The sequence below is a fragment of the Cnephaeus nilssonii genome, assembly GCF_951640355.1.
Source record: "Cnephaeus nilssonii genome assembly, chromosome: X".
NCBI classification, from domain to species: Eukaryota; Metazoa; Chordata; class Mammalia; order Chiroptera; family Vespertilionidae; genus Cnephaeus; species Cnephaeus nilssonii.
In genome coordinates this window covers 88,032,261-88,059,644 of record NC_137071.1, presented here as the reverse complement: position 1 = coordinate 88,059,644, position 27,384 = coordinate 88,032,261, and the positions used below count along the sequence as shown (strand labels likewise).

General features: G+C 43.2%; 1 protein-coding gene across 1 annotated transcript in view; it reads right to left on the bottom strand.

Annotated features, from left to right (window-relative positions):
• The window catches only part of SLC25A43 (solute carrier family 25 member 43), a 34,900-nt gene extending 15,722 nt beyond the window's left edge, over positions 1 to 19,178 (bottom strand). The window contains exons 1-3 of the mRNA XM_079765590.1: positions 18,833 to 19,178; positions 9,577 to 9,818; positions 5,938 to 6,110 (exon numbers count right to left, since the gene is read on the bottom strand). Coding sequence (XP_079621716.1) covers positions 5,938 to 6,110; positions 9,577 to 9,818; positions 18,833 to 19,107 — 690 coding nt within the window. The 5' untranslated portion in view covers positions 19,108 to 19,178. The remainder of the gene's footprint in view (positions 1 to 5,937; positions 6,111 to 9,576; positions 9,819 to 18,832) is intronic.
• Positions 19,179 to 27,384: the final 8,206 nt, after the last annotated feature.

Genomic DNA, 27,384 nt, shown 5'->3' with positions numbered 1-27,384 from the left:
AGGAGACACCTGGATTCAATCCCAGCTCCACCACTTGCTAGCTATGTGATTATTAGGCAAGTTACTTACCTTCTCTGTGCCTCATTTCCTCATCTAGAAAATAGGAATCATAACAGTACTTACTTATTTTATAGGGTCTATAAAGAGGGTGGAATGGGATAATAATCTGCCTTGTCATATTAAATGACCAATAAATGGTAGATACATTATTATAATTTTTGAATACCAGGGAACACTCTCCTTTCATTACCTCCTCCTGACATATTTTGTCCCTGTCCTTACCCCTGACAAAAGCACCCCACTGGGAATGTTGGGAATGAAGAACCAACTGACCTCAATATTTAGACACATTAGTTTACATCAGGTCACATTTACTGAAATCAAGAAACTAACAAATACAAATTCTATGATGCTAGGATTTGTCAAGCAGTTCTAGGCAGCATACAAAGTGGTAGGAGGTTGCAGTGAAGAAGGGTTGCATATCCAAATGGTTTCATGATTTTTTTTTTCTCTGTCCTTTCAGCAATTTGCCTATCTTGAAATGCTAATAGCTGTTTGGGCTGAGCTAAACAGAACCTGAATGCTAAGGTAGGAGATAGAAGACAGTGCATTATCAGAGCGAGGATTATAGGCAGGGGACAAGGAGAGGCTTCCTTAGAGCAGACTGTTCTTACCTTCCTCATGGGTAGGGACAAGCACACAGACTTGGAGCTCACTCAGCAGCAGCTAAGGTTCGATTCTGTACTCACAGTGAGATCCCATAAGCCGGCCCTGAGCTTCATTCATTTTTAAACAAGTATCAAGTGCCTGCTACAAGAGGCAACATACTGTGAGGATATACAAATGTGTAAGACATGCTTCCCAAAGGCAAAGAGCTGTAGAGGGAATAGTGACATAGAAGATCATAACACAACGAAGCATGTTACATGGGCCTGAGAGAGCTACAGTGAGAGTATGCTATGTGCATTCAGAAGGAGGAGACTCCTGCTGCAGGAGGTGAGAGAAGACCTCGGGGTGTGGCTCTGACAGGGTGGAGAAACAGAGTAATGATGTAGAAATGGGAGCAGTGGAGGCATGTACAGAAGTGCCTTGAAAATTTAGTTGGCTGGGTCAAAGGGCACACAGGCTAATAACATCATTTAAGAGGAGTTATTCACCCACAAAACTCCCACAAAATAACAGTGCCCTTGGGGGTGGGGTGGGGGATGACAGTGAAAACACAGCATCTTCAATTTTATTGCTAGAGCACATTGTTAGTTAACTGGCTTTTCCTGCTTCACAGTCCCCTCTGCAGTGGTCTGGAACACCCCCATTGTGACTCTGCAAAGGCAAAACCCCTGCCTTTATCCATAAGGATGGGGTAGCTGTCTGGGAATGAAAAGCCAACTCATTTGTCAAACAAAAGCAACACATGTGTGCTATTTTAGGTCAGAAGAGACAGCAACCATTGAGGCAAACCTTAGTTGAGCCTTTAAGGAGATGGAGATAGATCCTCCAGGCAGAGGTGCCTGAAATGGGAAATACACTTATTCTTTAGGGGGTTGGGGGAGGTGGACTGAGTTCATTTTGATTGAATTGGAGGTTTGAATAGAGCAGAGGTTATTGAAAGGGGTGTTTTATTTAACCCAGGCAGAATTTTCCTAATTTTATTTGCCAACATTAGGCAATTGGGAGATTTTACATAAAAATATGGATTTCAGGCTCCCTTGAAAAACTGGGCCCACATTTCTAAATGGCATCCATGCTTTGGAGAAGGGGAGCTTGCCACAGCCACCACTGGCTCACTTTATTCCTTCCTGCTAGTCACATTTAGATGCTAATCACATTTTGTGAGCACAGTGCCTTTAGCTCTCCAGAATGCTTTTGAAAGCCAAAAGCCTGATGGCTCAGAACACATTTGATAGCTTATTCTTTAGGGGGCAAGTGTATGCTATTTAAGTTTCCCTATTTTCTCTTTTTTCATGTTACTTCCAAGTTCCTGCTAACGTTTGATTTTGCAACTCCTCATATAGAGGGCCTCTGTGCCATGAGGGTGGCAAAATTGGTAAGGGCAGCATGCCAGGCCCAGGAACTCAGCCTTTGTTCTCTAGGGGCAAAAAAGAAGGACAAAACACAGGCAGATCTTAAGAAAATTAGTCTGAAAGAAGCTATGAACTGGGCTGCAGGGACTGAAATTAGTATTGGCCCTGGAAGCACACTATCTGGTCTTAAATTTCAGCTCAGTTACTGGGTAGGTGAATTCCGGCAGGCTACAGAAGCTTTCACTGCCTTGGTTTTCTCATCTGTAAAATGGGCTTGAGAGGAACAGTACCCACCTCATAGGGTTGTTGTAAGAATTAAATAAGAGACTGAGCATAAAGCACTTACCACAGTGCCTGGTACATTACTGCTCCAGGATCTTTTTTAGAATTAATCCTGGAGGCCAATTAGAGGATTACTGCAATAGCCTGGTATGAGCTGATAAGTCCCCAGATTAGGACAGGAACAGTGACAAAAAGAAAGACCAGTGTGGGAGCACTGGGAATGTTGGGAATGAAGAACCAACTGACCTCAAGGTTGATTGGGGGTTGGGGGAAGAAGAAGCTCAAAGATAACTTGTGGATTTCCAGCCTAGGTAATGGTGAATGATGGCATTGAAATGGAAAACTCTGGGAAGACATTTTCAGAGGAAGGGAAGTTACTTTGATATATATTCAGTTAGAGGTGCCAGTGGAGAGGTGATAGCCAAGTGGTAATGCCCAGCAATGTGGGAGCAGGGATGAAGATGTGGATTTGAGCATGAGAAACCAGGTGTGGGGAAGGGGCACTCTGGGAGGGCCTGGCGAAGCAATAGTGTTCAGTTGACCAAAGACAGCCTGAGGCATTAAGCATCTGGGTCAGGCTCAGCATCTCTGTTTGAACAGGCCAGGGCCTACCTTCACGCAGGTATTGTGTGTATTCTGCTCGGTCAGCTGTGCCACTCAGAGACTACCTTTGTCCTTCATCTTATGTGCTTTCAGTTCAAATGCTGACCTGGCCCAATCCTGCTTACCTTGTGAGCTTGATAGGGTCAAAGTCCCCTGGGGTGTAAAGCAACAGGCTGACATTCAGTTTTATATTTGATGAAATGGAGTCACCTAATACAGGCATCAGGGGAGGGTTGCAGGCAGAGTTGTGGGGGGACCAAGCTCGTGCCTGGTGCCTCCCTCCTGATCCTCTCAAGGAGGTCCCATGTTCTCAGCTGCTCCCTGGATTTTCAGGGCAGTCTGTCTCCCTCTCTCCTCCACATGTGCCTGTCCAGAGAACCATTTGCTCAGGAATTCCAGGTCCTTATTAGGAATCCACAGATTAGTCAGATAAATTAATCCCCATCAATATTTTACCCTTTCTACTCTCTCAATACACTAAGTGTTGCCAGCCTCTTCAGGCCCAGGCTCTGAGCCAGGTATGGGAGTTCGAAGATGAAAAGGCCAGGCCATACCTGGAAGAGCTGGAACTAAAACACACTGAAGTGTGGCCATGGAGATTTCAGGCAGGGTGCTTTTAGGGTACGTGAAAGCGCACCAGGTGGGGGGCACCTCATTCCATTGCACAGAGGGCTGACCCATCCCCCTTCCCATCAGAAACCATGCCATAAAAACATGCACATGCACAATTTATTTACCTCTCCATTCTCTAGCATGTCAGCCAGGAGTCAGGGCAAGAAAAAGAAAAAGGAATAAAATGAATGTAAGCACAGTGAAGGAAGAGCTCAGCTGATTAAACAAGACTTCTGATTACTGTCATTAATGTTCAAGAGAATTCCAACTTGATGTGGCATTAAACAGGCAGGTGTGTAAAAATATATTAGGAGGAGACATTCAGACAAAGTGGCCAGTCAGTGTCGGGTTTGACAAAATTCCCTGGCCAACAACAGGTTATGTAACAGACACCTGACATGGATTTGCTTCCTTCAGGCAGTGCAGCAAGGAAAGCCGATGGAATGCAAATGTTCTCACTAAACGTGCTCAGGTAAGAGCAGCCTGGCTGCCCTGCAAAGCTCCCTCCTTACAAATTCTGCTGGCAAACCTTGTCTACTCCCCTGGGAGGAGACTATTCAAGTTCTCTCGGAGAATTTGGATTGTATGCTTTGCAGGAAAAAACAACTCCAGCAGAATTTAGAGTTCGACTGTTGTTTCTAGAGTCTTATCTTCCAAACTGAAGATGTATTTCGAGCAGGGATTAAGAGGTTGTTAGTGGACAGAAATCACTAGTTCCATGGCTCTTAATACCCTCAGATAGTGCTCAGATACCCTCCATTTACTGCAGCGACATCTATTGGCCAGAGAAAGCAATGCATGTTTACATTTAAAAAAGCAGCCTCTGATTCAGTGGTTCTCAACCTTTCTAATGCCTCGACCCTTTAATACAGTTCCTCAGGTTGTGGTGACCCCCAACCATAAAATTATTTTCGTTGCTACTTCATAACTGTAATTTTGCTACTGTTAATGAGTCGTAATGTAAATATCTGTGTTTTCCGATGGTCTTAGGCGACCCTGCTATCGGTTGGGGGTCACCACAACCTGAGGAACTGTATTAAAGGGTTGCGGCATTAGAAAGGTTGAGGACCACTGCCTGGTTCTATCTTGAGGATTAGTTTTGTGTTTTTTTTCAAGTAGAGTGGACAAGGTATTATTATGTTTATTAACCCCTGTTAAATAACACTTTGACCACAACCCTAAGAATTCCTTTTCTGTATCTTTGTGGTTTTTTTCTTCTTTTAATCCTCACTCGAAGATATTTTTCCATTTATTTTTAGAGAGAGTGGAAGAGAGGGGGGAAAGACAGAGAAATATCGATGTGAGAGAAACACATCGATTGGTTGCCTCCTGGATGAGCCCTGACCAGGGCTCGGGTCGGGGAGGTGCCTGCAACCAAGGTACGTGCCCTTGACCAATCAATGTGTTTCTCTCACATAGATGTTTCTCTCTGTCTTTCCCTCTCTCTTTCACTCTCCCTAAAAAACAAACAAACAAACAAACAAACAAAAAACCTCAATGAAAAAATATCCTCGGGTGAGGATTAACAACAACAACAAAGAAACAAAAAGAAATCAGGGATGAAGAGTAACCTTCCTACCTCCTGGAACCCTATTCTCTGTGGGAATTGAGGCCTTAAAAAAAAAAAGATTTGCCCAGAAGAGGTCGGGAAGGCAGGAAAGCCTGTGAACTGGAGTTGAATTAAAGGCAGATACAAAACCTCAGAGTTGTTGATTCTGAGCCCACCCTCAGACTTGCTTGTAACCCCCAACCTTACTTGGCCCGCTGATTTTTTTAAAAATAAAAATTGACTGATTCTAGGCTAAGCCAGTTACTCACTTTGGGACCTTGGATACCACCATGCTTTTGCCTCTGTAGTCAATAGAGAAAATGTGAGTTTCCCAGGCAACAATTAGGAAAACGCAGGGCGACTCCCACTAAGACACTGACCCATTTCAAATGTAGTTATGTCCTTAGCAAGGGAGTAAAAGACTATTGGAGCTTGGTTATCGAATAGCTCCTGGCTTATTTTGGTTCTTTCCAGTTTGTTTCACTGAGGTAAGGGGTGGCTATGAAAGTAAGAGTGCCCTCCTCTCACTGTGGAGGCCCAGGGAGAGGGAGCTAGGAGGCTGCTTTGATGTCAACTATGCTTTGGTGGCAACTATGGGAAAGAGAGGAAAGAAAAGTGGGCCTCATCTGGAAGGGCTAAAAAGTCCTAAAAAAGCAGAGTATGTGAAAGAAATAGCTTGGGCTGGAGCCAATAGCCCTGAGTTTAGCAGAAGAAATGCCCGGAGTGGGGGTTTGCATAGTATTTGTGTGAATAGTTATGATCCCCTTAGAAACCTGGCATTGCTCAGGGTCAGTGTTCTCTGCTATTGTTACCAACTCACCAACACTTCAAGGAATCTCCCCACTGCCCTGCTCCAACATCACTCCTCACCTGCATCTTCCTCTTCACTGTATCAAATGGAAAGGAGAGGGTCTGGGTCACCGTAGCAGCCAGGCAGATGTTGGCAAAGTTCTGGAGGAGAGAGAAGCGATCTCGGGGTCCATTCCAGATTTTTTCCAGATTCATGTAAACTAGAAGAGATCCAGCAGAGAAAGGGAGAGCACCTGCAAAACAAGGCCGGGAAGAGGCAGCTGAGGTCTAGGCAAACACCAGCTTTGGAACACAAATCCCTGTGGGGAATCCGGGGCAAGTAAACAGGACCCTCTCTGGGCTTGTTAAGACCAATCCAACAGAAACAGCAGGAAGGAACTTTCTTGGGTGATGATAATGTGCTCTATTTTGATAGGGGTTGTGTCATTTGTCAAAATGCATCACATGGTTCGCAAAAGGTTTGCACACTTTACTGTATGTAATTTTACTTTAAAAAGTAATAAACAGCCCAGCTGGTGGTGCTCAGTGGTTGAGCGTCAACCTATGAAACCAAGAGGTCACGGGTTCGATTCCCGTTCAGGATACATGCTTGGGTTGTGGGCTTGATCCCCAATGGAGGGAATGCAGGGGGCAGCCAATGGATATCTCTATCCCTCTCCCTTCCTGTCTCTCTAAAAATCGATAAAAACAAATTTTAAAAAATCTACAAATATTGAAGTCTAATCTAGTTTATGATACAAATATCAAAGGGTTGAGGGGTGAAGTGCATCTGATGTTTGCAACTTACATGCAAATCATAAAAAATATATAAGAAGAACTGATGAATGGCTAGAAGGATGGATAGATGGACAAATATGTAATAAAGCAAAACGTTAATTATAGCATCTAGATGGTGGGTATATGTGCGTTTCTAATTCTTTTAACATTTCTGGGTGTTTGAAATTGTAAAAAATAAAACGTTGGAAGAAAATCACTCTCATAAGAAAAAGTTAGTGACTGTCCTTAATCAAGTTTTGGAAGGTAGGAGGGAGTGGTCTCTAGCTGAGAAGGAAACATTCTGTGAAAACTGGAAAAAGGGAGGTTACTTGACCTTGCCTTTGGAAATGATGTGGCCATGTCAGGGTTCAGTGGGCACCCTGCACTGTATGGCATCCTCACCTTCCTAGGAAAATATGATGAGCAAGGAATACAGTAGATGACACTTTCACAAACTTCCAGAAACTTTGGGAATCATCTTAATTTTACAGAGTGACTAAATTTCTTCCTCAAAAAGGGATTTAAAAGAGAGGATAACACAGTGGGGTTGCTTGTCCTTAAAATAATATAATACTTATATTTAATAAACACATTTAAAATGATGTATCAGCCTTGGCTGGGTAGCTCAGTTGGCTGGAGCATCATCCATACACCAAAGATCACTGGTTTGATTCCTGTTAGGGCACATACCTAGGTTGTGGGTTCAATCCCCAGTCAGGGCATGTACTGGAGGCAACCAATCCATGTTTCTCTCTCATATTGATGTCTCTCTCTTTCTCTCTCTCTCTCTCTCTCTCTCTCTCTCTCTCTCTCTCCCCCCTTCCCTCCCTCTCCAAAATTCAATAAACATATCCTCGAGTGAGGATTTAAAAAATTGTTTCAAAAAGATGTACCCACCCCCCATTTACCTTCATTTGGGAAACATGTGTGAAACTTGTGTGCTGGGACCTAGGCCAGGTGCAGGAATATAAAGAATAAGTAGGCTAATTCCTGGAGAAGCTCACCATCTAGTGGTGAGACAGGTCATAGGTGCCATAAGGGTGGGGCTGGAGTGGGGAGGGCTACACAAAGTGCTTTAAGTACACCAGGAGAGGAGTTAATTTTGCCTGGGGGAATCAAGAAGGACTTCACAGAAGAGAGAACTTCTCAACTGGGTCTTGAGGAACTAATAGGAGTTCATCAGACATAGAGTAGACAGGCAGTCTAGGCAGGGGGAACAGCAAGTACAAAGGGAGAAATGTTTCCAGGAAATGCAAGTATTTCTGTATGGCTGGAGCATCAGTGCAAGTGGAGGTGTGACAGGAGAGGTTAGACGAGCTGTTCTGAAGGATCTGGTAGGCTATAAATAATTGGGGTTTTGCTCTGTAGTTCAGGAGGCAGTGAAGACTTTTGAGGAGGGCAGTGGAGTGAGGGTGTGAAATGATCATTTTGCATTTAGAGAGATCACCACACCCTGGCTGCAGTGCACAGGGCAAACTGGGGTGGGAGTGAACCAAGACTGGGAGCAGGTAAGAGGTGCTTCTTGTGTCTATGGGAAAGATGGTGATGAGAGTGCGACCTAGGGCAGAGGAGATGGAGATGGAGAAGGGGGATAGACTCGAGAGTTCAAAGTGGTCATTTTGAAAATACTTGGTGACTAAAGCAAGAGTGGAGTGAGAAGTAGAGTTTGAAGTGAATCTAGGTTTCTTCTGTCTCAGGCCACTGGGTGAAAGAAAGGTCTTATTCATTAGGGAACACAGGAGGAGAGCGGGTGTGAGACTAAGGGAGCATCAGGTGAGGTGTCCAATAGCAGGTATTCATACTGGCACTGGGAATTGGTAGCAGACAGTGGTTAAGAGAGAGGGCTCTGGATTATATTGCTAAATTCCTTCACTTTTGATTTTTTTTTTACAGAGAGGAAGGGAGAGAGATAGAGAGTTAGAAACATTGATGAGAGAGAAACATCAATCAGCTGCCTCCTGCACACCCCCCACTGGGGATGTGCCCACAACCAAGGTACATGCCCCTGACCGGAATCGAACCTGGGACCCTTCAGTCCGCAGGCTGACGCTCTATCCACTGAGCCAAACCGGTTTCGGCATCCTTCACTTTCTATCCATGTGACCATGGCAGGTAACTTAGCATCCCTAAACATCTATTTCCTCATCTGTAAAATGAGGCTTAAATGAGAATCTATATGCAAAGCATTTAACACACTGCCTGGCACATAGTAAGCACCAATAAATGTTACTATAGAGATTATATTAGGGATCATTGGAGTATAATGATACTTGTTCAAGCTACTAGCTTAGATGAGGCCACCTAAGGAGGGTATGGAGGGTGAAGGAAAAGTTAAGGAAGGAGCTGGGGGAATAGCGATATGTAGGGGGCTAGCAGTGTCAGATGAGCCAGATGAGTAAGACAAGAAAGCTGCCAGAGACATAAGAAAGACAGCCAGGAGACAGTGGGTCCTAGAAGCCAAGTTTCCAGAAGAAGGGGTAATCAATCTCATCAAATGTTGCAACAAAGATCAGACAAAGAGCAAAAGTCTGCTGTTTTGGCCACTGGGGGTCCCGGTGACCTGTGTGTGTATAGTCCTGGCACAGGCTCCAAAGACCACAGAAGCTACAACTGCTACCATGGTTGTGCTCATATTTGCATGTATGCACACTGAGACTCCTTCCCATAGTTGGATGAGGAGTGTGTGGGATTGTCTTCCTATCAGTTTGTGTAGAGGCACTTCCATGCACTGTCATCCACCCCTCTCTGGGGTGCAAAAGGTCAAAGTTAGGAGTGGAGTATACAGCTGTGGAATAGAATGAAGCTAGGTGACCTTATATGGACTAAGTTCATATGACCTTGACCTCAATAAAATGGATTTAACTGGTTAAAAAGGCATACAATTATTCATATATGTCAAAGAATGCAGCCTTTCCTTGGACAAGGAGAAAATTTCCATCTTACCTAAAACTGTAAGGGAAACTCCTCGATAAAGGGCCAGGAATCCTTCCTGTTGATAAACAGTAGAAAAAGCATGGAGGATCCCCCTATAAGATGGTTCCAGCACATTCTGCACAATTAAGCGCGTTTTGATGAGGTCTGTAGGATACGTTACAATGGTGGAAACCATGCCTGCGAGACTTCCAGCCATGATGGCACTCCACTGGGAAATATGGCCCAGGTCATCCATGAAGAGTACGACAAACCTGGGAGGAAACAGAGGATGAAGGCCAAGGGAATCAGCTATAGATTGTGCTAGAGTGCTCTATATTACTCTCATGTGAAAACTACCATACTAATGAATTAGGATTAATAACTAACACATTCAAATCTACTATATTTATATAATTCTAGTTAGCTATAGGGAAAACATGCCCAACTCTCTTATTTATAGCTAACCTAAGTCCTTCCCATTTCACTTTAAACATTTCCCTTGTTTATCCACATAACTGTCAACTCTGGCTTGCCTGTGGGGTGTAAATTTGCAGACGTACTTGGTAAATATCAAACTGTAATGTATTACTTTGCTTCTTTTGAAACTTAAAAGAAATGAAATTGTTTGAAATGATGACTTTGAACATCCCCAGCAATTGAGCTTAAAAAACATATTGGCTTAATTATAAGAGAAGTACCACCCCACTAGTGTCAGGGAAATAAAAATAATAACAAGATACCATTTCTCACCTAGCAGATTGGTAAGGATTAAAAAGTCTTATAATATTAAGTGATGGTGAGGATGAGTGGAAACAGGACCTCTCACCCACTGCTTGTGGAAGTGCAAATTGGTACGGCCACTTTGTAGTATCTAGTAAAAAATAAAAAATAAAAAAGCTGCCTACTTTCACCCGAGCAATTCCATTTCTAGGTGCATATCCTAGAGAAATTCTTGAACATGTACATATGAACACACTTACATCATTGTTAGTAAGTGTGAAAAAGTCAAACCACCATACAATGGACACTATATAGTTTAAATGAATGAGCTTAGGTCTATGTAATAACAAACACATCATAAAGTTGCATGAAAAAAGTAAGTTGCTGAATGACATAATCTATGACAATCATCTATTTATTTTATTTTATTTTATTTATTTTTTCTTGAATATATTTTTATTGATTTCAGAGAGGAAGGGAGAGGGATAGAGAGATAGAAACATCAATGATGAGAGAATCATTGACCAGTTGCCTCCTGCATACCCCCTACTGGGGATCAAGCCCTCAAACCAGGCATGTGCCTTTGACTGGAATCGAACCTGGGACCCTTCAGTCTGTAGGCTGATGCCCTATCCACTGAGCCAAACCATCTAGGGCAACAATGATCTATTTAAATTAAGAAACACATCCACAAAATCATAAATTATTCATGGGTAGATATAGATACATATAAAAACTATAAAATAGACCAGGGGTCCTCAAACTTTTTAAACAGGGGGCCAGTTCACTGTCCCTCAGACTGTTGGAGGGCCGGACTATAGTTTTAAAAAAAACTATGAACAAATTCCTATGCACATTGTACATATCTTATTTTGAAGTAAAAAAACAAAACGGCAAAAACACCCGCATGTGGCCCTCGGGCTGTAGTTTGAGGACGCCTGGAATAGACCTTTGGGAAGGTGCAAGAGGGGATGGTCTGGGAAAGAGAATGAAGAGGACTGTAGCTTGATCTATAACATTTTATATCCTATTATTTAAAAAAAAAAACACCATTTGAGGTATCTTTTATACTACCATGATGTCAATCCTGGATGTGGGTGTTTGCTAGATTATGTTTTGTGTTTCTCTTCAGTTTTACAATGCATTAAAAATGGCTTTGGGTGGGCTTTTCCAAATGCAAAATACAAAGCCATTCTGTTACAGTCCCTCTTTTTGGAAGGAGCACACCCCCAGGCATGAGGGCCTATTCAGCAGGAATTGTTATAAGGAGATTTTTATACGACACATGTTTCTTTGTCAAGAACAAAGAAATTTCACTCCATCTTGCTGATGAGGATAAAATAATAAAGGTCTTGAAAATCAGGGGCGGGGGGAAGATTTCTGCCAGAGTGGGGAGGGAGAGAGGGAGAGAGATAGTAAGGCTGGGTTTAAATTAAAAAAAAAAGTGAACAGAGCTAGGATAAAACAAATGCATTGCAGAACATCCCTAGTGCTTTGGCTTTCAAACTTACAATGGAGAGGTGCCTTTCCTGCTCCTCCAGTTTGTCAGAAAATCAAGGCCCTAAATAAGATGAGTGGGTGTTCAGGTGCAGTTATTTAAGGGGTTCTAGGATGGCTCCTTGCTCCCAAGTAAACACTCACTGATAAAAACAAACAAATAAACAAAAAACAAAACAAAAAAATCTCCTTCAAGCTGTAGGAAAATCATTACTTCATTTTGTTAATGTACTTTAACTGCATCACCTGAAACAATCATCTGAGTCAACCAGCTACCTTTTAAAGATGCAGGTAACTAAATCTGGCAACCATCAATGGGACATTTACCTCAGCTTCATTCCCTGCACACTTCCTTGTTTCTTCTGTTTAAATGTTTTTATTTATTTTTGAGAGAGAGGAAGGGAAAGGGAGAGATAGATAGAAACACTGATGAGAGAGACATCAATAGGCTGCCTCCTGCACACACCCTACTGAGGATGGAGCACACAACCTGGGCATGTGCCCTGACCAGGAATCAAACCAGCGACCTTTTGGTGCTTGGATGATACTCAACCACTGAGCCACACCAGCTGGGCCACACTTCCTTGTTTCTTACTCCACTCTCCTCTGGCCAGTCCAGTTGGGGGGAGGACCTTAGAAGGGGAAGGGGAGATTGAGGAAATGAAAATGCTTGACTGGAGGAGTGGACCGCAGCAAATTGGAGCAATCTGAAGATGGAGTTCGAAATGCCAAAGGAAACACCATTCATTCTCATTGCCTTGTCCTTATTCCCTATCCCACTTGGCCATTTCCATGGCATTAATTAATCCATTACCCATTTATTGAATATCTACAATGTGACAGACACTGTGTTAACACTCAGCATAGATCACAAGAGAGTTCAACAGTCCTGCTGAAAAAATGACTGGTAAGGGTAACAGGAGAAGAAATAAGCTTTTGATTGGCTGAATGACTTGATGAACTAGGAAGAAGAACCCTGTCTTATATCAGATTGTCTTATAGAGTCATGTCTTACTATCAAATACACAAAATGAAAAGAAAAACCCAGCCCGGCCGGTGTTGCTCAGTGGTTGAGCATCAACCTATGAACCAAGAGGTCACGGTTTGATTCCCAGTCAGGGCACATGCCCCGCTTGCGGGCACGATCCCCAGTAGGGGGCATGCAGGAGGCAGCTGATCCATGAGTCTCTCTCATCATTGGGGTTTCTATCTCTCTCTCCCTTCCTCTCTGAAATCAATAAAAACATATTTTAAAAAAGTAAAAACCAAAGGAAGTCCCTTCTTCTCAAACTTTGACCATCTGACACAGACAATGACCACTAATGGGTTCCCCTTAGAATCACAGAGTCAAGGCCGGCAACCCTAAAAGACCAATGATAATGTCATCCTGGTCCCCACATCTTAAGATCTTGTCTGATTAGCCAGGGTACCAGTGTTCCTCTTTATGCTCTTCTCCCCCCACCCCCACATGCACAGTAGTTTTTGCCAATGAGATTGGATAAGCTGGTGAACAGCAGTAACCCCTTCTTTTCAGCCACACAAATATTACACACACCCTGGATATATGTAGTTAGAACTTCTAACACTTTGACCTAATACAGGTTAGCAGCCAAACACAAGCTCATGAAGTCGTTACACAATAAGGAGTTGGTGTTGGTTATGAACAATTTCAGAGCTGTAAGGGACCCAAAGCAATGCTTATACAGCTAGATGAGCAGTTGTGGTGTAAAGTTGGGTGATGGTCTACTATTTGATGTATTTGAAAGTCATCTTTCCTGTTAGGTTCTATTTATTTATTACAAGTACCTAGCTCCTAATAAGACTCTCCTGAATGGACTCTTTTGATCATTAGTCCAAGAAAGTAGACATTTCAGCATCACAATGGTGGTCAGAGTCCTGGACTGTGGAGCCAGAAGACCTGGTTTCAAGCTCCAGCTCTGTCATTAACTGTGTTTGTGGACAAGTTACTTAACCACTCCATTCTCTGAACATTTGGGATATTTGTTGTGCTAAAATCCATGATCATAAGCTGTACCATTACCCCCAGCCAACTATTTTGCAAATTCATGGTCAGGAAGGAGTAGATATGAATCACTATAATGATGGAGCAAAAGTATCTTCTTTATGTAGGAAGGAGAGCACCATGATTAATCAACCACTTTACTTTCTACCTATGCCTAGCTATTCGCTGAAATACTACCTTCAAGTTTCAAGAAAGAAAATAATCTTTTGTTTGTTTGTTTCTCTCCCCAACCCCCCATTGACCTCTCACCAGCCAAGAAAATAATCTTGCAAGAGAAACCAAGATGGTGGCATAGGTAAACACCTGAACTTGCTGCCTTGCACAACCACTTCAAAACTACAACTAAAAGACAAAACGGACATCATCCAGAACCACAGGAAGGCTGGCTGAGTGGAAATTCTACAACTAGAAGGGAAGAGAAAAGCACACTCAGACTCAGAGGAGCTGCGGAAGTAAAGTGCAGAGGTACGGAGGCGCACGAGGAAAGGGCTGGCAACTGAGTACATGGCTGTCTTTTTCAAGCGGGAAGGAGACACAGCTCCCGAATACGCTGAACTCCAGTTCCAGGCGAGACTCTGGGGACCCAAAATCATATGGGGAGAAACTGGACTGTCTAGCAGCAGGCAGAACTTGAGGGCGGCTTTCTCTCAGAGGTGCTTGCAGCAATTACCAAGGGACACTGAGACCCAGGGGCCTCTTAGGGCAGGGCAGACGGGAAGCCATTGCTGTTTGCTCTGCCCTGAGATCCCGCCCCACCCAAGCTGTGTGCAGAGGCTTTTGCATATGAACGGCCTGGTCCTTTGAAATCTAAAATTACCTAACAAACTGCAGCTGAGTCAGAGAGACCCAGAACATCCAAAAGAAGGCCCAAGGCCCCACAGCAGCTTGCATTGCTTCACAGCTGGGCCTCATCTGGGCACCTCCAAAACCCAAACAAAGAAGAGGAATCTGCAGATCTCTCTGTAGCTCCTGCTGGGTGGCCTCAGGCAGAATTAGCACCTCCTTGGAGATCCAAGAGCCAGTGTACCCAGTGGTCAGAGTGGGACCATCCAGATTACAACTCCTCAGATCCATAAGGGACACACTTAGGGGGCAGACTCAGTGAGCACCAAAGCCCCACTGAAGCAAGTCTTGCCTCATAAGGATGTCTCCAGCACAGAAGTCCTCCCATCGTAGACACGGCTGATCCTCACAGCCAATTGGCCTGGAGGTCAATTCCTCCCAATGATACCAACAACAATCAAGGCTTAACTACAACAAGACTGTGCACACAGCCCACAAAGGGGTGCACCAAGAGTGTCCACCTCAGGTGATTGGGGAGGCTGAGCCACAGGGCCCTATAGGACACCTAGCACACAAAGCCACTCTATCAACTCAGGGAAGCAGCCAAAATGTGGAGACAAAGAAACAGGTCACAAATGAATGAAATGGAGGAAAGCAAACGACTGGATATAGAGTTCAAAACCATGGTTATAAGGTTTTTCAAGAATTTTCTAGAAACCACCGATAAATTTAGAGAGACCCTTGAGGATATGAAAAAGGACCAACTAGAAATTAAGCATACACTGACTGAAATAAAGAATAATATACAGAGATCCAACAGCAGACTAGAGGACCACAAGAATCAAGTCAGAGATTTGAAATACGAAGAAGCAAAAAACACCCAACCGGAAAAGCAAAAAGAAAATAGAATCCAAAAATATGAAGATAGTGCAAGGAGCCTCTGGGACAACTTCAATCGTACCAACATTCGAATTATGGGGGTGCCAGAAGAAGAGAGAGAGCAAGATACTGAAAACCTATTTGAAGAAATAATGACTGAAAACTTCCTCCACCTGGTGAAATAAATAGACTTACAAGTCCAGGAATCGCACAGAACCCCAAACAAAAAGAATACAAAGAGGACCACACCAAGACACAAAATAATTAAAATGCCAAGAGCAAAAGACAAAGAGAGGATATTAAAAGCAGCAAGAGAAAAACAGTTAATTACCTACAAGGGAGTACCCACACAATTGTCAGCTGCTTTCTCAACAGAAACTATGCAGGCCAGACGGGAGTGGCAAGAAATATTCAAAGTGATGAATAGCAAGAACCTACAACCAAGATTACTCTACCCAGCAAAGCTATCATTTAGAATTGAAGGTCAGATAAAGAGCTTCACAGATAAGAAAAAGCTAAAGGAGTTCATCACCACCAAACCAGTATTATATGAAATGCTGAAAGGTATTCCTTAAGAAGAGGAAGAAGAAGAAAAAGGTAAAGATAAAAATTATGAAAAATAAATACATATCTATCAACAAGTGAATCTAAAAATCAAATGAATAAAAAATCTGGTGAACAGAATAAACTGGTGAATATAATAGAATCAGGGGCATAGAAAGGGAGTGGACTGACAATTCTCGGGGGGAAAGGGGTGTGGGGGGTGCGGGAAGAGACTGGACAAAAATCATACACCTATGGATGAGGACAGTGTGGGGGGGTAAGGGCAGAGGGTGGGGTGGGAACCAGGTGGAGGGGAGCAATGGGGGGGGGGAGGAAAGAGGAAAAATTGTAATAATCTGAACAATAAAGATTTATTAAATAAAAAAAAGAGAAAGAACGAAAAAAAAAATCTTGCAGGGAAAAAAATATTAGCAAACCTAGCTTAATAACTATCTCTTCTTCCTCTCCCATGCATCAAATCTTCTTTACTCATACAGTCACCAGTCTATTTCAGGTGTCCTCAGCTGTTACTGGTCAGTGCAATAGGTTCCTAACTGGTCCTGCCACCCCTCTCCAATCTTCCTCCTCTCTAGTCATCCTACCCTGCATCCAGGTGACAATTATTCCTGCTGAATTGCTTTAATCAGAGCACGTTCCCCTGAAAAAACTCCCACAGCTACTCTTGCATACCAAGAAAAGTCCAAACTCCTTAACCTGACCCTCCAACATCTGATTCTAACGTGCTTTTCTGGCTGCATTTCCCATTACTGCTGTAGACACACCTTATGCTCCAGTCATGCTACATGCCTTCCCACCCCTGCACTTTTGCTCATGACATTACCTGCAATATCTTTCTCTCCGTCTTTGCCCAGCAAACTCCTACTCATTCTCCTAAGACCAAACTCAGATGGTTTTTCTCCTCTGTGAAGTCTTCACATCTCTTCCTCCTCATCCCTCATCGGAAGTGTTTATTTCTATAGCACTTCAACCATGGCAATCACACACTATGGACACACTACTCTTATTCTTCTATTACTTTTCAGTTCTGGGGCATAGGGACCATGCCCCTTTCATCCTTGCCTCATTCCCAGTATTATGCACACGATGGGTACTTAGTGAAGACTTGCTAAATTAATGTGAAATAAAGACAGAGAGAAAGGCAGCATGATGTAGTAGAATATGAGATTTGAAGTCAGAAAGCCCAGCAGTGGAGCTCAGCTGTCATTGATTAATGGTATGGCCAGTTGGAGTACAATTCTGCATCTGTAAAATGGGCATATTTCTCACGCTATGGACCTTACAGGGAAGGAGGCAGGAATTTTAAAAATTCAATGATGTACACACGCATGTACACACACACACATAAAATAACTATATAGAGGTGACATATGTTAATTAGCTTGATTGAGGTAATAATTTCAGTGTATAGAAAAATATCAAGTTGTACACTTTAAATATAAACAATTTTTGTGTCAATGATATCTCAATAAATCTGTTTTAAAAATCAAATGATGTATACAGGTATACTGGTGGTTAGCAGAAAAGCCACAATACTTAAACCAGCCTTTGAAGGTTTGCCTTCCTCCCCTGGGTATGCTTTGTGGAGAAGAAAGTGAAGTGAGGAGAAGAGCCATTACAGCTCAGCTGTTTACAGACTTCAGGCCAGAAGTTACTGAGGACAATGGGGTGCTGGGGAGGAAAGAGAGCCTTGACAGAAATGCTTGGTGCTCTCACTATCTTCCCTTCCCAGAGGAAGACAAGGTAACTCTACTCCCAGGCGTAGGTGAAATGAGCCCTGGCCTGGAGGACTCAGTGATAAGGTTGACTGAGGTAATAATTTCAGTGTATATTCCACCTTGCTCATCAGCTGCCAGGTGAGCCTTCCAGCTCTGGCCTCCCAGAGTCAAAGGCAAAATTCTTTGACTATTAGCCTCCAAGGCTGAACAATGTGGTCAAGACTGTGGGCTGTTTGTCTAATTCAGAGCCAAGGTCAGTCTTCAGAGTTGGCACTGTGTTCCCCTTCCTAATATAGGAATATTCCCTCTTTGAAATTCCATCACTTACCATTTCATTCTTTTAGGCTTTGTTTCCAGCGAAAAGGAAAACATCTTTGAGCTCTGAGGAAGCTTTAAAACTCATCTGGCCTCATCCTTTCCTAAGAAGCAGCTGTTGAGGTAAGCCTGAAGCCCTAACAGAAGAATGAGGCCAGCGAGCCTGAGAAGCAGCTGTGGCCTCTGCTGGACCCTAAAGGCAGGCTTCATTTCTCTCTCTCTCTCTCTCTCTCTCTCTCTTGCTCTCTCTCACTCTCTCTCTCTCTGTGTGTGTGTGTGTGTGTGTGTGTGTGTGTAGAAATCTGGCCTTTTTGTGGCAATGGATTGAGCCCTCTGCCCCTATCAAACACGTTCTTCTGTGGACTTTGGTCACACAGACACAGTTGCATACACTCGCCTCTTCCAAGGGGTCTCTCCTAGGCTAGCCAAGGCAGTTTCCAAGTTGGTGGACTGTGGGAATGGTTAGGAGCCATCTGCGGAGATCTCTTCACTCCGTCCCCCAAATCTCCTTTTGTCCCATTCCACCTCCTCACCGGTCCAACCCGTTGAGCCTCTCTCTCTGGGCCAGTGCTGCCCCCACAAAACCGCACATGGAGAGGCAGGAATCCCAAGAGCACGTGACCAACTTAGGGACTGCGCTTTGGGTCCTAGTTGTCACCTTTTGGCCAAACGGCTCCGAGGGGCTCCCACGCGATCCGGAAAGAGACTGGGGCCCACGGCAGGGCCCTGACCCCGGGATCCCCAGCGATCCCTCCTCCTGGCCCCGCCCGCCCGCTCGCCCGGCCCTTACTTGCGGTAGGCGGTGAGTTGCACGACGCTGTAAGGGAAGAGGCGCAGGCACGCCACCGTGTTCCCCTTCCATAGAGCCCGGGGCCCCTCGGCTCGCCACACGCCGAGCCCCACGGCCCAAGGTCCCCGGCCGCGACCCTGCACCACGCCGACCTGGGCTAGCACGGTGGCGAGCTCCAGCGGCGCGGTGAGGCTCAAGCTGAGCACTCCTGCCAGCCCCGCGCACAGCAGCCGCTGGCTGCCAGTCAGCCGGCCATCACGTCGCCAGGTCGCCATAGCGCCCCACCAGCCGAGCCCCGGCCCCGGACTCCGGGACGCCAAGTGTCTCGGGCCTGGGGTTCCCGGGCTCCCAGGCTCTCGGCGGAGGGGGAGGGCGTGGTCCGCCCGAAGGGGGACGGACGCGGCCAGGCTGGAAAGCCGGGACCGCCCCGGCGGCCTCAGGGTGGGGTGGGTGGGGCGGAGGAGGCCTCAGAGTCGGAAGCCTCTCGGATTTGCCATCTGCTCTGCAGTTAGCAAGTTTCTGTTTGCTGTTGAGAAAGAGTCACCATGCTCCCTCAAGGCCCAGCCAGTTAGACTTCTTGTTTCCCAAGTATTCAGGGTTGCCTCTCTTCTTGTTAACCCTGTAAGGATTCAGAATCAGTCACCCTAAGATGTGCCCCTGTGGTATGCAGACTGTTTTGAGCTAAAGGGAACAACAGAGACCCTGCAGGCTCATGGTAAACTTTTACCTCTCCTTTAAAGAATTTAAATTAGGGCCCTTGCCCATAAAAAGACTTATCATCAGAAATAACTCTTTGTGATCTATCTATAGGGCAGGGCAAACTCCTAATTACTGAATACCTGCTCCTCTTATCAGCCTGGGAATGACCTTCCTCCCCTCTGAAGCCCCACAGCACTTTACTCATCCTTAGCTTAGAATACCATATACACCTCATTTTTCCTTTCTGTCTCTGAACATCTCATGTATGTGGGGGTCTCTGACTCTCTCATGTATGTGAGGTCCCCATACATACATATGTAATTAATTTTACTTATTTTCTCTTGTTAATCTGTCTCATGTCTATTTGATTATTAGACCAGCAAAAGGAACCTAGGAGGGTAGAGGAAAGTGTCTTCCTCCCACACAACCCCACTACTCCCCTTCCATATTCTACCTCACCCCTTTCTCCCCTGGCTTCTGTTCTTTTTCCTCCAACCTCTTTTATTTTTCTATCCCGAGACAAGGCCATGCAGATTTCTAAGTGCAGAAGGAAAAATCTATAACACACACAACTGCTACCTATCAGACACTTGTCGTATATTGGGCTTTACATACATGATTTTATTAATCCTCATAACATCCCTTAGCAAGTATAGCCTCATTTATTGCTCTCATTTGGAGAGGCTGTAGGTGTGGTGGTTAGAGCCTGGACTCTGGAAACTGCATTAGAATTTTGGCTCTTCAGGTTACCAGTTGTGTGCCCTTGGGGAAGCCAATTTTCCTCTCTGTGCCTCAGTTGCTTGCAGGGGTGGGGAACATCTGGCTCATGAAATCATTTGGTCTGGCCCTGCCAAGGCATCAGGGGGGAGTTAAATGTTTGGCCAAATTATACCAGGCTAATTTTTAAAATTTATCTAATTTTTGAAAGTATTACTGATGTACCCCTTTTTTCCCCATTGACCCACTCCATCCCACACGCTATCCTCCCAGGCTTTCACCACAATATTGTCTGTGTCCATGGGCAATACATATTTCAATATATGTTCCCCAGTTAATCTCTCCCCACCCCACTCCCACCCCTGCATTCCCTCTGAAATTGGTCAGTGTGTTTTATGCTTCTATGTCTCTGGATCTATTTTGTTCATCAGTTTATTTTGTTCATTGGAGTCCACATATGGATGAGATCATGTGATACTTATCTTTCTCTGACTGGCTTATTTGGTTAGCATAATCCTCTCCAGGTCCATCCATGCTGTTGCAAATGGTTAGGGTTCCTTCATTTTTACCACTGAATAGTATTCCATGGTGTAAATGTCCCATAGCTTTTTTATCCACTCATCTGCTGATGGGCACTTGGGCTGTTTCCAAATTTTAGCTATTGTAAATTGCACTGCTGTTAACATAGGAGTGCATATATTCTTTCTGATTGGTGTTTCAGGTTTCTTAGGATATATTTCTAGAAGTGGGATTACTGGGTCAAATGGGAGTTCCATTTTTATTTTTATTTTTTGAGGAAACTCCATACTGTTCTCCACAGTGGCTTCACCAGTGCACTAGGTTCCTTTTTTCCCCACATCCTCACCAGCACTTGTCATTTGTTGATTTGTTGATGATAGCCATTCTGGCAGGTGTGAGGTGATGCCTCATTGTCTTTTTAATTTGCATCTCTCGGATGATTAGTGACTTTGAGCATTTTTTTATATGTCTCTTGGCCTTTTGTATGTCCACTTTGGAGAAATGTCTATTTAGGTTCTTTAGCAGGCTAATTTTTTAAATTGATATATAAACACAATTTTAGAAATATATTCATATCCTGTTATCAAATCACCAATAAACCATTATTAAATTTCTGGATTAATTTCTTCTAAAAAAGAAAGATAAAGAGACAGGGAAAATTCTAAATTTTTAAAAATTTATCAAAATCTGTCTTGGATCCTTGCCAACTTATTCTTAGCCCTTCTTTCCCTCTGTTGTCCTCTTAGCTAAGAGAACCATTGAAAATGGTTCTTACTCAAGTAAAAAAATCTTTATTGTTGAAAGTATTACATATGTTCCCCTATTCCCACCTCCAGCCTGCCCCCACCCTCTGCCCCAGGCCTTCACTACCCTATTGTCTAGAAGGCTAATTTTTTAATTTTTATTTTTGTAATGTATTTTTATTGATTTTAGAGAGCAAGGAAGCGGGAGAGAGAGATAGAAACATCAATGATGAGAGAGAATCATTGATCGGCTGCCTCCTGCACGCCCTACACTGGGGATTGAGACCACACTCGAGCATGTGCCCTTGACCGGAATCCAACCCGGGACCCTTCAGTCCTCAGACCGATATTCTAACCACTGAGAAAAACTGGCTAGAGCTAGCAAGCTAATTTTTAAGTTGATAATTTTGTATGGTCCCCTCAATGATGTTATAAATATCCAAATGACCCTTGGCAGAAAAAAGGTTCCCCAATCCTGACAGTTTCTTCCTTTAGGGCAGTGGTTCTCAACCTTTCTAATGCCGTGACCCTTTAATACAGTTCTTCATGTTGTGGTGACCCCCAACCATAAAATTATTTTCGGTTCTAGAGCCGCCGCTGTAGAGCCTAAGACCATCGGAAAACACAGATATTTACATTACGATTCATTAACAGTAGCAAAATTACAGTTATGAAGTAGCAACGAAAATAATTTTATGGTTGGGGGTCACCACAACATGAGGAACTGTATTAAAAGGTCGCGGCATTAGAAAGGTTGAGAACCACTGCTCTAGGGGGTGTTATAAGAATTAAATGTATGGTAAGCACTATATATGTGTTAACTATGATTAGCTCTTATTTTACAGAGGAGGAAACTAAGAGAGATTGACTTGCTCAAGGTCCCACAGCTACTACTAGGCAGTCAGGATTCACATCTAAGTCAGTTTTGTGGCAACATCCACTATCAGCTACACTACACATCCACCTGACTGCAGATTGTAACTTGAGTAAGAACCATTTTCAATGGTTCTCTTAGCTAAGAGGACAACAGAGGGAAAGAAGGGCTAAGAATAAGTTGGCAAGGATCCAAGACAGATTTTGATAAATTTTTAAAAATTTAGAATTTTCCCTGTCTCTTTATCTTTCTTTTTTAGAAGAAATTAATCCAGAAATTTAATAATGGTTTATTGGTGATTTGATAACAGGATATGAATATATTTCTAAAATTGTGTTTATATATCAATTAAAAATAAGTCATGTTTGCCCTAGCTGGTTTGCTCAGTGGATAGAGCGTTGGCCTTCGGACTGAAGGGTCCCAGGTTCGATTCTGGTCATGGTCACATGCCCAGGTTGCGGGCTCGATCCCAGTAGGGGATGTGCAAGAGGCATCCGATCAATGATTCTCTCTCATCATTGATGTTTCTATCTCTCCATTTCTCTTCTTCTCTGAAATCAATAAAAATATAAAAAAACAAGTCATGTTTCATAAGAGTATATAGCAAATTAATGGGTTTGAAAATGTGTTTTATATGAATTGGGATCTTGTAATGTTGGCTTGGTAGGACATGGTATACTTAGCATTACCAAGAGTGTGGCATCAAGTAGAAATTAGAATTGGTCACTTGCCCAGTGTCTTTGTTATGTATCACATAACCCAAGGCCAAATTATTTTTAGCCACTTATGGATGTATGGGGGATAGTATTGCTCCATGGTGATGTGAGGAGTAGTGGTTGATGCTCTGAACTGTGGTTTTTATGGTATAAACCAGGGCAGAGAGATCAGAACCAATATCAATAATAAGAATAAAAAGGAAAGGGACAGACATCTGTCTGTTAATATAAGACATCCCAGGTACACAATTGCTTTTAGGCTTGTATGGTTATGTTCTACATTTATTTAATGATACACATGATAAAGGAACCTTTTCTAAAAGGTATTGCAAGGTTTAGGTTGACAGGACTTGCTCTAATTACAGAAACCTTGCTCTGCTCTCAACAATTGGGGTGTCGACTTAAGAAACATCTAAACTTGTAGAAAAACTTTATAAAAGTTTATCTGAGCCAAAGAGAAGATACTACCTGGAAGCAAAATCTCAACAGACTGAGATAAATGCTTCAGAGAATAACAGTAAATTCATAATTTTAAGTAGCTTTATCCATTTCTTCCAATTTAAATAATTGATCTTCCAGAGTTGCTAGTATATCGGCATGTCTTGTTGCCCAGTTTAATTCATGTTATTTAATCAGAATTACAAGCTCGTCATCTAATCTTTCTAGAAATGCTGAATTGAGCATTATATAATTTTGATGATTCTTAAAATTGTCTGGAGACAATCTTGAATATTGTTTGAAAAAATTTTCAAAATGCTCAAAGAAAGCAAGTATGGTTTCATCAGGTTTTTGTCTAAATTGCTAGATTTTTGTCCAGTTTATTTTCCAGGGAAAAATCTCAGGGATGTCTTAGTGAAGCTGGTGGGCTAATTCCTTGCATTTTTCTTTGTCTATTTCTCTTTGTTTTAAAAGTTCCTCTATAGGAGTTTCCCAGCAGAACTTACCTAGCCATTCTGCTGCTTTGCTCTCAGAAATCAATAGGTGTATTAGTTGGACTAGGTCAGAATAGTCCGGATCATGCATTCTAACAATTAAATAAAATTTCTTTACCAACTGAACAGAGTCTTGGAGAAGATTGATAAAATATTTAGTTAGATCCCTTAATTCTGCTTTAGTTAAAGGAGAGTAAATTATTGCTTGTTCCCCTTGTTCTGGGACTGGCTTTTCTCAAAAGGCAGCTGCCAGAATTTCTGGTTTTTCTAGCCTATCCTGGTCTGGCTTTCTATTCTTAGTTTCCCCTAAGTCAGTAGAGGATGTTGGTGAAGAGGAGAAAAGAGGAGAAAGGGAGGGCAAGTTTAAAAAAGGGAGCTCAGAAAGTAGTGGGGTGGTTGGAAAAAGGGGGAAAGTGGGGTGTGGCATTGAGCAGTTTTGGAAGCCTTCTTCAGTTCAGAGACATTCTATAAAAGTTTCTCATTAACTTCCTGAAGATAAGAGATTTTTATTTGAGGGTTCAAAGACAGACTTTAACATTTTATTAACTTTCTTAAAAGAAGGAAGTTTATCTGTGTTTCTTTTAACTTATTTTAAAAAAATATGTTTTTAATGATTTTCAGAGAGAGTAAGGGAGAGGGAGAGATAGACACATTAATTATGAGAATCATTGTTGGGCTACCTCCTGCACGCCCCCTACTAGGGATTGAGTCAGGAACCTGACCAGAATAGAACTGAGATCTCCTGGTTCATAGGTGGCTGCTCAACCACTGAGCAACACTGAACAGGCTATCTGTGCTCCTTTTGGAGGTTTCTATTTTCCAATCAAGGTAAACGTCCCATTTATTCAGTTCAGTTTTAGAGCCTGCTTTTTCCAACTGAGCACACACAAAAAATTAATTTTGAGGTGTCAAAAGAGCATCTTATTTTGGCCATCGTCAACTGATCAATTTTAGTTAAACGTCCCTATTTCTGTAGATACTAGCAAGTTAAGGCTCTGTATGTAGTGTATATATAACTTGCCAGAGTACTAAAGAGAGGCTTACTATTGTAGGGTTTGTTTGCCTCATCAGCAGGATTTTCCATCTTAATTTTAATTTTTATTTTGAGCCAATTTTAAAAAGCTGAAATTAAAACCAGTTACATAAGAACAGCTCAAGGTCAGGAACCACTACCTAAAGTAGCTGCGTTTGGGATTCCAAGAAAAGACTCACTCAAATTCACCTGATGTGAAGTGAGTAGCTAGCTGGTGGTGCACAAAGAGCCCTTGCTGGTACCTGGCACCTGGTCTACGCCTGAGGGACGGTCCTGGGTGGGCTTCTTCAGAATCCTGCTGTACGACACCAAGTAAATGTCCCTGTAAGACATGCCCAAACCTGTATATAAGAGTTTATTTAAACCAAACTGAGGACATATGCCAGGGAGCAAGATCTCAAATACTCCAAAGAATTATAGTTTCCAGTTTCTTTTTCTTTCTTTCTTTTTTTTTTAAACTCTTTATTGATTAAAGTATTACATATGTCTCCTTCCCCCTCCCCCCTCATTGACCTCTCCCCGGCCACTCTCACCCTCCAGCATCCAGTTTCTTTTCTGCATTTGAAATTAAGGAGGGGCCATAAGGAAGATTACATGAAGGTAGGAGAAAGCAAGGCAGGAATTGGATTACAGGAAGTTAAGATTATGCGCTCTTGAGGGTGGTCACATTTTAATTTTCTTTCTTTTTCTTTTAGAGAGAGAGAGAAAGAGAGAGAGAGAGAGAGAGAGAGAGAGAGAGAGAGAGAGAGAAACATAAATGTGAGAAATATCCACCTGTTGCCTCCAACATGTGCCTTCGTGATCCAACCCACAATCTGGGTATGTGCCCTGACTGGGAATCAAACCAGCGACCCTTTGGTGCAAGGAACGATGTTCAGCCAAGTGAGGCACACCAGTCAGGGCAAGGGTGGTCACATTTTAGAAGGAGGGTTCTGCCAGGAGGTCAAGGTTGGAAACCCAGTCAAGGGACATGCTCAGGTTGCAGGCTCGATCCCCAGTAGGGGGCATGCAGGAGGCAGCTGATCAATGATTCTCATCATTGATGTTTCTATCCCTCTCTCCCTCTCCCTTCCTCTCTCTGTAATCAAGTAACAAAAAACATTTAGAAGGAGGATTCTGAAAGGAGGCATTTCAGAGGTGTGTTAACATAGGTGCACAGAAACAGTGACCATAGCTTGCTTTTTTTTTTTTTATAATCTTCACCCAAGGATCTTTTTCCATTGATTTTTAGAGAGAGTGGAAGGGAAGGATAGAGACAGAGAGACAAGCATCGATGTGCATGAGGTTTATTGCATTTAAAAGATGTCAAAAGGAAGACTGACTGACTGACTACTTAGCCAGACTTCACAGGACTGCAGGACATTGGTGGGAGTCCCTGCCATCTATTTCTTAGTTTTATGGGTCCAGGAATTCAGCTTTATCTGTGTATCCTGTAGTGAGCTGGTTCAGGGGACTGACTCCTGGTCAGTCCTCAGTCTCATTTGCAACTTTTTCCTCATATCTGCAACCTCTAAGTATTAGAATGCTCCAGACTCAGTCCTTGAGCTTCTTCTCTATTTAAACTGATTTTCATGGTGATCTCATCTAGTCTTGTGTCTTGAAATACCATCTATGTCCTGATGATTTTCAAATATGAATCTCCAGCCTGGAATTCTGTCCTGAACTTCCAGATCCTCATACCTAGATGCTTTATTAATAGCTCCACTTGGCCCTATCTGGTTTGGCTCAGTGGATAGAGCGTCGGCCTGCAGACTGAAGAGTCCCAGGTTTGATTCCAGCCAAGGGCACTTGCCCAGGTTGCGGGCTCGTTCCTCAGTGTGGGGCGTGCAGTAGGCAGCCAATCATTGATGTTTCTCTTTCATCATTGATGTTTCTTTTTTTTTTTTCATCATTGATGTTTCTATCTCTCTCCTCCTCCCTTCCTCTCTGAAATCAATAAAATATATTAAAAAAATAGATCCATTGGACATTTAATGAGCATCTTGAAAGGGCAGAGCAGGCCAGCACAAAATGTACTGTACCCTCCATCCTGTGTAACTATGTATATGACTCCTTTTTCTTAGAAAACCGCGAGAATGTAACAGTTGCATAAACCTGCCAATAGGAGTGTAGAGAAGTAGACTCAGTCCAAATTAAGCAATCTCTGTAACCCACGTCACTTCCCTAAGCCCACCCAAATGACCAACCCTTTATAAACTACCCCTCCCCCGGGGTTCTCTCTCTTGCCCCACTGCTGCGTCAGGAGGAGGCTGGGAGCCAAACCCGGGTTTGAATAAAGACTCTTTGCTTTTGCATTGGAGAAAAGGCTCCCTGGTGGTT